This window comes from Clytia hemisphaerica, unplaced genomic scaffold, assembly GCF_902728285.1.
Source record: "Clytia hemisphaerica strain Z4C2 unplaced genomic scaffold, Clytia hemisphaerica genome assembly, whole genome shotgun sequence".
In the NCBI taxonomy this organism is placed as follows: domain Eukaryota; kingdom Metazoa; phylum Cnidaria; class Hydrozoa; order Leptothecata; family Clytiidae; genus Clytia; species Clytia hemisphaerica.
The window spans coordinates 52,224-64,819 of NW_027103627.1; the positions used below are offsets into that span (position 1 = coordinate 52,224).

General features: G+C 33.5%; 1 protein-coding gene across 1 annotated transcript; it reads right to left on the reverse strand.

Annotated features, from left to right (window-relative positions):
- Positions 1-999: 999 nt before the first annotated feature.
- Positions 1,000-8,074, reverse strand: LOC136802481 (2Fe-2S ferredoxin-like). The gene is made up of 5 exons (XM_067059210.1): positions 7,756-8,074; positions 7,449-7,558; positions 7,048-7,183; positions 5,074-5,188; positions 1,000-2,365 (listed from the first exon to the last, which is right to left on the reverse strand). Exons 1-4 carry the CDS (start codon positions 7,935-7,937, stop codon positions 5,095-5,097), a joined length of 522 nt encoding a protein of 173 aa, XP_066915311.1. The 5' UTR covers positions 7,938-8,074; the 3' UTR covers positions 1,000-2,365; positions 5,074-5,094.
- Positions 8,075-12,596: the final 4,522 nt, after the last annotated feature.

Sequence of the window (12,596 nt, forward strand, 5' to 3'; positions counted from 1 at the left end):
TATAAAAAATACGTAATATTAGTTTTGTAAAGCAAATACTTTTAGATATGGGTCTATTAGGGTGGTCCAATATCAGTCAAAATAAAACCATAAAAGGTAAAAAGTAATAGCCCTAAATATATAAAAAATATTTCCCAAAATATTCCAAAAATTATGTCAAATAAGAATAATATGTTAAATAAAAAACGGACAACATAAAGTGTGAAAAGGACTTTTCTTAAGTTGATGATAAGGGGATCCCTAATGCAAGGTTGATTTTTTGTGTTTTTGTCTCCACAACGTCTCGTAAAATATATAGTTATGTCACAAGGGTTAGTATTACAAACTTTTATTCGAATTTGGCCTTATATCTAGCATATAAATCACATGGTGATATATTATAGCGTTTGTAATATGACCACATGAACATCCCTTTAAAAACAGGGATCAAATTACTTGTAACAACTTCACAAGGTAATAATTCAATTTTTTATGTCTGATAACAAAGCGTGTGTTTTTTTCAGTGAAAGTGCTATACATTCTACAGTACACAGACTAATTCTTAATTTAGACAGATTCATCATTAGATTATCCAGGGACTGGAATTTCAATCAATGTTAGTAACCAGATTTTTCTTTTTTTGATGAAAAGAACCAACATCTCACAAAAAATGTCGACTTACACTAAATTTGAACTTTGTTCTTTTCTCGCTTAAAATCTCTAATTTTCAAATTTTATAATGTTTTAAAAACCATGAAATGAAACAAACAATCACTTACTTACAATTTGTGGTAATAAAAAACATCTAAATCGTATCAAATTGATTCTGAAAATCGATAAAGTCAACATAATTTAAAAAATGCTCGGGAATTTGACCAATTCCGAAGAAGAAGAAGAAATATATCTGAGATCTGAATGAATCAGGGGTATTATTAAGAATAATTCATTTGGATTTTATTGATTAGATTTGTGTTTAAACTACAAAATCCTTGAATTCTCCAGAACTAAAAATTTAGTTATAGCTTTAAACCTGCAAAAAGCTTCAGCTTGCAAAAGCATCGTGTTTTACATCATTGCATGCAAAGTTTGACATAGATGTATATCTTTCAACAGCTTATCTATCATATTTGCACAATCATTTAGAAAAGTAATATTGACTTAATAGCTTCTTAATACCTTATTACATCTTTTTAACAGTCTTGGATGAAACCACACTTTCTACTACTAGTATGGTTAAGTTGAGAAAAAATATATTCTAAGAACTCATGAAATTCAAATAATACGATCTTAAAAAAGATAATGAAATGTTATTTTCCTGATAAATCCCCGGGAAATCCCATTTTTCTGTGGGGAGGCAGTTTCTTGGAGAATACTTGGATTTGAGAATTGAAATACCGCATTTTGTAATAGGATTGGCGTATGTATACGAAGTGTGACAGAGTCTCCTTGACACACCTAATTCAGAAATCGGAACGATATAATCCAGACCCTTTAGGCATGGCTCAGTAAATATGCATTAGTCTTTTTCACGGGGCAAATTTTTCAATAAACATTTCAAGTTGCATACGTGTAATTTTAATATAGTTTCAAAAGTCATTAAATGACACCAAGAAATGTTATAAAAATATACTGCAAGCTGGTCATTGACTGTGCTGAAAAAATAGGAAAAGCACAGTGAAAAGCGGAAAGAGATATTTAATTATGAAGTAATGAGCAAGGTTTCTTTCTTTAACAAACCGTCAAACGGCCACAATCATCTTTTGTGTAATTACCTTGTGAATGAGATTTGTATACGCAGTAGAAATTGCTATTAAATGTCTTAAGTACTATTCAAATGACCATTTTTCATAAGCATATTTCAATACATGATAAACAAGAGAGAATAAGGGAAGCTTTGCTGTTTATTGATCCTAATTTTCATCAGCAGTATCATTATATGGAGAAAATTAGCATTCCAAAAATCAAATTCATTCAAAAATAGGTCAAATAATCTTGGTCAATTGAATATAGTATAATGTTCTAATAGATATGTGTATGTGTGTTATTGTAACAAGCAAAGTTAAGAAAAGGAGGAGAAAAAGCGAGGTTCAAAGTTCATTGATACCATCAAATTACACATACGTGGATTACCATATTGTCAGGTGAGATCACGTGCTCGTCATGTTATCAACGTGTTTATATATGTCGTGTCACTAGAATTCTCTCCTTTCATGTTTTCGCCTTGTCATTGAACATCCTCCTCTTAAAACAAGCCAGAACGAGCATATATTCGTGTTTCATAGTATTAGTAAAACCTTACTCACTCTATCTACTCTTACAGCTTGCAATACATCATATTTTGTTTTCTGCAACTTGATTCTCTTGCTTGTTCTTTGGGAAACACCGCCTATAAACAGGAAAAAAACAACTACAGTAGTAACTTTAAGTATATTTCAAACATGAATAAACGTATCTCAGACTTGTCTAACGTGCATCATAGTCAAGCGAATGTTCTTCGAGTCAAGTAGAGCAATAGCTACAGAGGGGCGAGACATTTCTTCTTCTTCAAAGGTTTTGAACGGCTAGAGCTCATTTAAGTATTTTTCAAAATTTAGTTTTGCTTTCCTCTTTACAACGCTGAAAGTTTTACATTTATATATTTTCTAGTTTTTCGAAGAATCTCGATAAAACATGTACGCTTTTTTGAAACAACTAGTATGTTTCCTTAAAATCATGTCCTACGCCTGTAGATTTTTCCCTTGTATAGTTGAACGGTTTTAGTTTTGTGTGTGCATTTTAGCCATTCTTAGGGTCCAAACCTAACACACTCTACATTTTCTCGTGTTGGAATAGGCTCAATTCAAAACTTGTTCAGTGAAGTTTAGTTCAGCTATGGTTCATATCACGCCATCTCGTGCATGATTTTGACATAACGTGATGAGTTTAAAATAAGTAAACCATTACACACAAAAAGATTAACATTTACTTATCATACCATGACACGAAATGTCATTAATAGAGGTCTTTAAAATCATAAATGCTTTTTACAAGAACACTGACAGTATATCCCCCCGATAAATTAAAGGAATTGCTGATTTCTGGTTGCAGTGGCAAATTTTCAGAGATTTTTTAAACATGTTTCTTATAGGACTTGGAGCTAAATCAATTGTAGGGAGACTGGATGGCTCCTTTTGTACAAAATAAAAGCTTCAAAGCAAATTGGCGTTGTTAGTTTAAAGTTGGAACATTGTTTAGTTTAAAAAGCGGTATAGTATATTTCAATTTCTTTTGTCGTCTTGAAAGACATTTTATCTAAAGTAAGGTATTGATAAGAAACATTTTTTAATCTGTACGGCTGATCGCAAGATTATTCCTTACAAATTAATCAATTTTGAGGCATCACTCTAGTTATGTTGAGTATGTTAAAATCAAATTTCCTCCTTACTTTTAATTAAGTAATATCACTGTTTGTTTTTCATAATCAATTTAAGTAAAACAAAGCAGGTATCAAGCTTTTTTTATCGAATCAGGGGCATAATTTAGACTCGGTTGCAATTTCTTTTGTTTCAATGTTTTTTGAATAATTCCGAATGATTTATATAAATATACTATCGTGTATTTTGTCCGAGAACTACAAGGCTTTAAGAACCAATGGAATTTAATTCAAGGCCAATTCCCAACCTAATAAAAACCTATTTCGGACTTTTTATCGGGGTTAGAAAATGCTTTAAAGTTGTATTGTTATGAATGTATATCATGAGAAACCTAAGGCAGTTCAATATTCAAAATGCAATCATTAATGATAAAATGAGGTTAAGCAATTAACTCAAGCAGCAGTAATTATATTACTTGACTTGAATAAACAACAAAGTTAATCGTTTTTTTTTTTGCTTTTCGTCATGGGATATGTTCGAAATTGATTTATAAAATACGCCCTTGACTACTTGTACATGCTGGGCTTTTTATAAGGATCTAGGCTAGAAACCGGAACAAATGCTTATTGCATAATGTGTTGCATGGAGCCTGAATTTCTTGCTACAAACACCTTCTTAAGGCCCCATTACACCTAAGAATATAAAGGAAGAATAATGTGAAATTTACTGCACACCTGACACTTGTGAGCAATTTTATTAAATTCTCCTGTGTAATCAGTTGAAAGAATAGTATAAAGAATTCGCTGAAAAATTATCTCCCTAATCTCAGTTTCTATTGTTTAATTAATTCATAATTTTCTATTCCTTTGGAGGTGTCCAAAGGAATGGAAAATTATGAAAAATATTCAACAATAGCAGCCTATTGAAAGTGGGGATTAGTGTGGAATTTTGGCTATAGTGTAGACTGTGCAAACAAACTTTACAAAGGATTTTCCCTCTCGAAAGTTGGGGGGTTTCGAAAAAAGGGAAAAATATCGAATTAAAGAACTTCCGTTTTGCCCTTTGCAATAAAATTAATCTGATAAAAATTTTACATTCTTCCGTGTAATTTTACGGCAGAATTTACAAAAATTAACATATGGCAAATTTGGAAAAACTCTGAGATTTTCCATTTTTGAATATTTTTACGTGTATCTAGAACAAGAATTTACGAATCGTAACAGCTGCAGAGATATATTCTTCCCCCTTATTCTTAGGTGTAATGGGGCCTTTATTATTATATTATAATCGTTTTTAAAAGACTCTAAAGGCGGCTACACGTTTTTTTATAAGAAGCTCCAAATTTTTTGAAGCCTTGAGATGTTCTTAACTTTTCAAGTTCTAACCCTTAAAATGTTTTTAACATGTTCTTATTTTTCTCCATTTTATGGGTATTTTTGTCCATTTTTCTAAGAAATCGGGTGTTTTGGAGTCCCCGCAGCTTTAAAATGTTCTTAACTTGTTCTTAACGTTTTGGCCATCGAAGTCTGATGTCCTTATATAGTTTGTTCTTAAAAAAAACGTCTACTTGCTTCCAAAACAGAAATTTTTTGAAAACTATGATTAAAATAATCCAGTTCAAGTTTGAAAAAGAATTGTTAAAAATGACCCATAGAATAAGGCCACTTTGGTAGTTTAAGGAATTATTATTTTCAGGATACCAAACAAATCAGAACAAATGACAGTAAACTAACATACTTACTTCACTCTAGCTGCTATGGAATCAGGCACCACGTGCATCATTGGTTGCTATGGGAACTTTAATTTCGATACCGTCCATTCCTTCAGTGACTTCAATAGCACATACTAGACGTGACCTATAAAAGAAGAAATACTACAGTTGAGATTCGTTACGATTAGGCTTTTCCAGAAAAACATTTTACCCCCACTGTTGAGGATATTGATTTTTCGAAGTATCGAACATCTAGATTTACTTTATTAGACATATTAGTAAAGATCCCCTGATATCCACTCTTAAAAATATGCTCAACCCCCTGGATATCCTCTCTAATAAAGATGCTTACCCCTGGATGTCGTAATTTTCACTTGAAAAGACACTTTTGAACAAAAACTGTTTAACCCCTGGATATCCGATATCCTCAACAGGGGGGAGGGGGGGGGGCACGGACTATTTATGGAAAAGCCCATTCATACTCAAAAGGAAGATCTAATTTTGTTCGCGTTCGAATGACAAAAAGAATCGAATTATGGAAAACATTTCACGAAGGTTTCTCCACGATAGGGACTCAAAATTAATTTGTAGTAATTATAGAAAAATTTGGATTATAGAAATTCGAATTACCCAGAGTTCACTGTATCAGGGAAAGTATGATTGGACCTAAAAAAGTGGATGTCAACGGGGGTCAGTAATCGGCGAATAAACACTCGCGAAGGGCCAGAACAATCGTTCGGGATCTGGTAAGATTTAAAATTTTTGGTCGATTTGACTTCTTAAAAAAAAGTAGCCTTTTCTAAATCAAAAAAAGATTAGAAACGTGTCTACTACAGAATTCCCATTCATATAATTGAGAACGCACGCTCGTCGGGCGGCTTAAAACGCACCAGTGTTGTATTTGCTATGTCTATGACTTTGTTTATTTGTCGATAAATTTGCATATGGTTTTCACAGGGGTCAAGACGCTCATACATTTAACCAACCTTTCCTATGTAATTATGCTCTTTTACATGGCAACCCAACCTTAGGAAATTGAGTTCCAAGATCTCACCGAGTTCACGAAAGAAGTCCCCAAGCAGTCTGTTTTATTTTTTAGTCCCCTTGGAGAGCTTCGTTAAAAACGGAGACAACCAAAGTTTAGGGGAAAGAATACACTCTCAGTTATCAGAGCTGATAGGAAACTGGCAAGTATTTGCGAAACGGATATTATTTTACAAAGGAAGAAAAATCAAAGCCCTATAACAAACCATTAGATTGGATCAGAAAGGAATAGTTTTTCCAGATACACCTTTGATAATCAAATTAAAACAAAAATTTAAGGAATGTTTCGATATTATTAAATTTAAAACAGCCCTCTGGTCCTGATGTATGCCTGAAAGATGATATTTTGGTTTAAGTAACAAATCTTGATGGACCCAAGTCATGTCAAAAAATATTAAAAATAGTGGTAGGATATCAAAGTCTATGCTCTCAATGCAAGCTATGGGGTATAAACAGCTTAATCAAAAAGTTGACCAATAGCCTTATTACCCGAAATGTTTGTCGTTTAGGAAAAAAAAGAAAGTTCTTTTGAGGTAGGTTTTTCCCTACCCTTAATCCTGAATTTAATTGCTAAGAATGCAAAGAAAAACTACTTCATCACCAGTTTCATTCCACCTGACCCTGACGACAGATAACATCCTAAATCCTTTTAACCTTAAAGGGATAATCAATTGGTTTGAGATTTTTTGCCTGAAGAAACCCTCTGTGGTTTTGAGTAAAGTCACCAAGTATTTTTGTCTAACTATATTCTAAAGTCGAGATACAAATCACAAGTTAGAATTTGTGAAAGTGGGTTCTCACACGGTTCTTAATTATATCAATTTTGGAAAATATTTAGGCAAAAAATATTTTGAGGTTTTGCTCAGAACAAGGAAGGAAGGATTTTACATGCCAAACATCCCAGACCACCCGATTATGCCTTTAGCAAGATATATTCAATCTAAAAAATTATATACATACGTATCAGTGAGACCAAAAGCAAGATCTAACATATCCAATTCATCTTCGTCAATGTCTTCGAGACCCAGTCTCTCAAAATCTTCTTCTTGAAAAATACAATGACATGTAGAACAAGCCAGTGTTCCACCACATGCTCCTAAATGCGAAAGGAAGAGGGAGAACAAAATTAATATTGGACGTCTGAGCCCTGTGATTGGCTTTAAGAATTTAACTAGAATTAAAATGGAAAATTTTGTTTGTCCTAATCCAATGATGGAATGCGAATGTTTGCAAAAGGGAATAATGAATAGGTCGAAAGAGTGCCGTAAACTCACTTATGGAAAGGAGTGGGAATTTAAATTCTATTTACACTAAGACAAGCTCAGTCTTCCAATAATAAACAGGGAGACAGAAAGACAAACCTTCAACGCCATCAATGTCAGCATCCTTTGCCACATCCAACAGATTATCACCTACTTCTGCCTCAATCGTCAATTTAGTCCCATTTCGATCCACAAAGTGTAATGTCACTCTAAAACAAAAAATTAATTTCTCCAGTGTTCAAGTGTCTAGTAGATGTGAAAAAAATTACATAGGGTTCTATGTTTTCAAAATGAAATACCCTTTGCAAGGTTTTATGGCAAACTAGAAATTGATTGTGGTCAGTAACATCTTTTCCACAGGGAAACATAATCATGGGCAAGTCACAATAAAAAAGACAATCCTTACTCATCTTTAAATAGTTTCTTTGTTGTGGTATGAAAATGTCCAACTGATGTTTTCCCCAATAACGATGATACATCTTTAGAGATTTGCTGAGGGAGTGCAGTTCTTCTAAAACACTGTTGTTTTATCAATAAATTTGTGTTCGAAAACTTCAAAAGGTTTGTGATTCTTCTCAGAAGGAACATTTGATCAATTTTTGTTTTCTTATTCCAAAATTTCGCTATAGTGTAAAAATTATTACAGCATATGGTGTGATATCAATATTGCCAAGAGAGTTGGATATGGATATTTCAAAGGCGTACACAATAAAAGCTTTAACTCAAACAATCAATACTCCCATCATAGTAACATCAAATAAAAACAAACTAAAGAGACAAACAAATTATGCACAAAAAAACATAACTATCTCAGTGTGAAGAACATGCCAAAGTACCTTTGTTTTTAGGAAAATCACATTTCTATTCTTTTGCCATTCTCGAAATCTTGATGGTTTTGGAGTGGCTTTGTAGTAGAAATAGAGACAATTAGAGATATTTCCAACATAACTTATATTAGTTATATTAAACTATAAGGGTTAATTCAAGATGGTAGACACAAGTGAAAACAAACATAATCAATAGACTGTGAAATGAAAGGTTTTTAGATAAAAATGTGATGATATAAAGTAAAATAAGAGAAGAAATAGTCAGCCCCCAGCCTTGCCATTTATAAGGTCTTAAGGATGTGAAAAAAGATTTAATCCCTACTAGACCCCTTGTGATACCATACTAACATAGTGTGAACCCCCCTTCTAAGGGGGAGAAGAGATTTTCCAAGTAAAATGGGGAGTTTTTGGGGGGTATTAAATAAAAGTAGGGGGGATAACAACTTTTGGGTAAAAATATGTATTATTTTATCTTAAATTGGTCAAAGAATTGGGTATAGTCCAACAAAATAGCAATGTAAATGGCAAATTTTTTCGCCTGCGGTGCCATTTTATACCCTTTCTTACCATATAAATTTGAATTTTTTGGTATTAAACGGTTTGTGAACCATCTGTAGTTAGTGTGGGTTCGAAAATTTTTTTTTAAATAGGGGATTGATAAAAAGGGGGGATGAGATATAAATGGGGGGGGGGTCAGACCCCTCTGCACACTATGACTAAGACTGGTCCCATTGTCAAGTTCTTTAAAGTCACTAAGAGAGTCATATTTATCAGGTGGTTAAAAAAACTTTGGATGTTTGGCTAAACTAAGCTAAGCTAAACATAATCAACCATATAATTGCTCCGGCCTAGGAGCCTTAAATTCTCTCTCGTCCGACGACGGTCAAGACATTTTTTGTTTGTTTATTTAATCCGATGATCTATTCCGATTTATTAAAAACGGATTATCTGGATTTCGATAATAATTGTGATTTGATTCGCGGAAAGTATTTAGAAAAAGATGGCTGCCGAAAGTGGGCTAGCTGACTGTGTAGCGAATGGGCAAATCTCAGTGAAAAATTGATCATTTTCATCATTATTCATGATGTTTTGGACATGATTTATGAGAAGTTTGATGCATACTGGTTCTCTTACAATGTGGAAAGACTTTGGAGAAATTTTGGCCATGAACTGTCAGCTGATCGAGTGCTTTTAAATCTTGCATAATGGCTAACTTCTCTTCTAGACGCACAAAACCATAAAACTCTGTAGTAACTTGGAAATGAAACTTTCAAACACCCAGCCATTGGAATTCAAAAGAGAATACTAAAATTACAACATTACAGTGCAAATTTGAAAACGATCTGAGTAATTTTTATGGTGTTATGTGTATGGCTGAAAATGATCCTGTTTTGTATTCATCATATCATTGTTGGCTTGAATGGCGACCGTTCCTTTTGATTTTTCAAACCTGACACAGATTTTTTACAAACATATCACTATGAGAATTCAGTAAAGGATACTAAAACACAATTCCTGTGGAAATTTGAACAAGATTGGAGAAATTTTCACAGTGTTATGGCTGAAAATGATCGTTTTGGACTTTGTCGTAATTTCATCGCGGCTGGCGACCGTTCCTTTTGATTTTTCAAACCCGACACAGATTTTTTACAAACATATCACTATAAGAATTCAGTAAAGGATACTAAAACACAATTCCTGTGTAAATTTGAACAAGATTGGAGAAATTTTCTCAGTGTTATGGCTGAAAATGATCGTTTTGGACTTTGTCGTAATTTCATCGCGGCTAGCAACCGTTCCTTTGATTTGTCAAACCTGACACAGATTTTTTACAAACATATCACTATAAGAATTCAGTGAAGTATACTAAAACACAATTCCTGTGTAAATTTTAACAAGATCAGAGAAATTTTCACAGTGTTATAACTGAAAATGATATTTTTTGGACTTTGTCGTAATTTCATTGGCTGGGGCGACCGTTCCTTTTGAAGATTTTTCAAACCCGAAACAGGTTTTTTCCAAATATACCACTATTTATTACATACACACTATTGTACCATTTTATTTGGTTTATCCTACTCTCCTCCAAGTATTTTCCCAACAGAAAAAATAATGCTTAGCTACTAAAAGCTGTGGCCTCTAATTTAGGCTATTTTTCTCCCCAAAATTTTATCCGGACAATCAAATCAACGGCGCATCATGGCTTCACTATTGGCAAGTTTAGAAAAAAATAAATTTATAAGAACTTGGAAATATTGACTCCCAAAACGTTTATCTCCTTTAGCTCCAATTTTGAACTTTTTAGTCGAGGATGAGTGGGGGGGGGATGGGTTGGTTCTTTAGGCAAGAAAGTGCGTGTGTAATCACTTAGAAGAGCTAAACTTTCAGCTAGTTTATTTATATTTGTTAAGATTATTTCTCATAGTCGCTCTGCAATAGAATTATTACTTTGCTTTCTGATCTGTTCTGATTAGTAGTTTGTGGGCAACGTTCTAACACAACTAACTCAACAAACTCATCTTTCACATCTTTTAATCTCTTAAGCCGGAGCTTCCAGCGCAGCTGGTTTATTTGTATTAAAATCATTATCTTGTAAAATTTTATTGAAAAGAGTGTGTACTCTACAGTACAACTGCTCTACTGCTCCCAAATATGATCTTTGTCAAAGTGATGCCTCGCTCAACAACTTGAGCTGCTACAAAAATCATTTTTGAAGAGGATTCTCAATCATTAAAATTCTGAGAAAACAGGAGAAAAGTGAGTCAGCTGAAAATTTACAGTCTCTAAATCTCAAAATAAGAAGAGAAAGTACTAGAATCATTTACAAATGTAGCCAAAAAATCTGGGTCTAACTCTTTTCTGCTATACCTGTTGGCTAGAGAGCCAGACTATACACAAACACACCCCTTTTAATAATGTTATGAAGTGTCAGGATTACCAGATGATCTCAATCGAACGAGATCAACAATCGAACCAGTCGAACCAGATCAAATGCAATCAACTAATTGAAACTTGATTGTCAAATTGATTAAATCTCAATTGAATATTATCCCAATTTTGGATTTGATTGTGGTTCAATTGAAAGTCGATTGCGTTTGATGGCGTTTGATTGTATTCAATTGCATTCAATAAAGTTATATCACTCGATTGTGTTCAATCCTTCCGTGGAGTATTATTAGAACACTGATTACCTTACATTCCAGGCCAGGGGAGCTTTCAGATTGCCAAATGCAACACGCAATGTGTAACAGACCACGACTTCGGCCCTTTTTTACTTTTTTACCTTTACACTTTACTTTAGTTTGACTATCACCCTTATTATGTCACTGTAAATTCTTGGTTGTATGCCAATTAGTTTACAGCCTAGATATCCAGGCTAGCATATCAAAAAATAACCAACAGATATCAAACATCATTGACGACAGAAATCATAAATTCTCAATCAAAACCAATCGAATATTACCTAGAATTTTTTGGCTGTTCGCTTGAGATCTGATTGCGCTTGACAAAAGTTGTTTTGGAGAATGCGACAGCCTATTGAATAACTAATTACTCCATAACAGTTACCAGAGACAAGATAATTTATCATGCTTTTTTTGGCTGAGGGAAAGTAATGTACCGTCAACTGCTCTAACTTGGGACGATTGTTTAAAACATGGGACTGTTGATATCTGGCCTTTATTTTCACTTACTGTTAAATCTCTTTGACAACTAATTTTTTTTGATAACTCCACCAAGTTTATCAATTATACTTTTTGTCATAACATGTCACGATAACTTTCATTGATAGCACACCCTATCACAGATCAGAGGAACTTAAAGTAAAGAAAGTTTTGTAAGACCTATTTTGTAAGAGATCGGATAACTTGCATCAGTGGAGGCTAACATAGCCCTCAAATAATAAATGACCTGGCTGGTCATTAAAATACAAAGTTAAATCAAAACAAAAATGGTAGAGTAGAGCTGCGAGGGGAGCTGCGTAGTTCATTTATTTCGAAATTTTGTTGCTTTGATTGGTTATTCATTTGATGGCTATCTATGCAAGTTTCCCTCCGCTGATCTGCGCTGATGCAAGTTACCCAACTTCACGGTAATAATCTAGGAGTTCAATCAGTCAGGCACATCCTTGCAATTGCACGGGGTGTTTTAACAATCACATAAAGAACTTTAAATAAAAGCGATTACAATAAATAAAAAAGTATTTGCCTAATCACCTTATGTGGATATTAGTTTTTGCCTATACTTTTTTCGCGAATTGAGAATCTTAAAGTGTTTGCGATTTTTTTGCAAGGACTAAATGTCGGGAAAATGGCTCAAATTAACCCACTCAAAAGAATACGATTTAAGTCAATGATTCTAGAATTTTGCGGGTTTCGCCTGTCTTGGTGAGTGTAAATTCTTCAACTAACTAGATATTTCT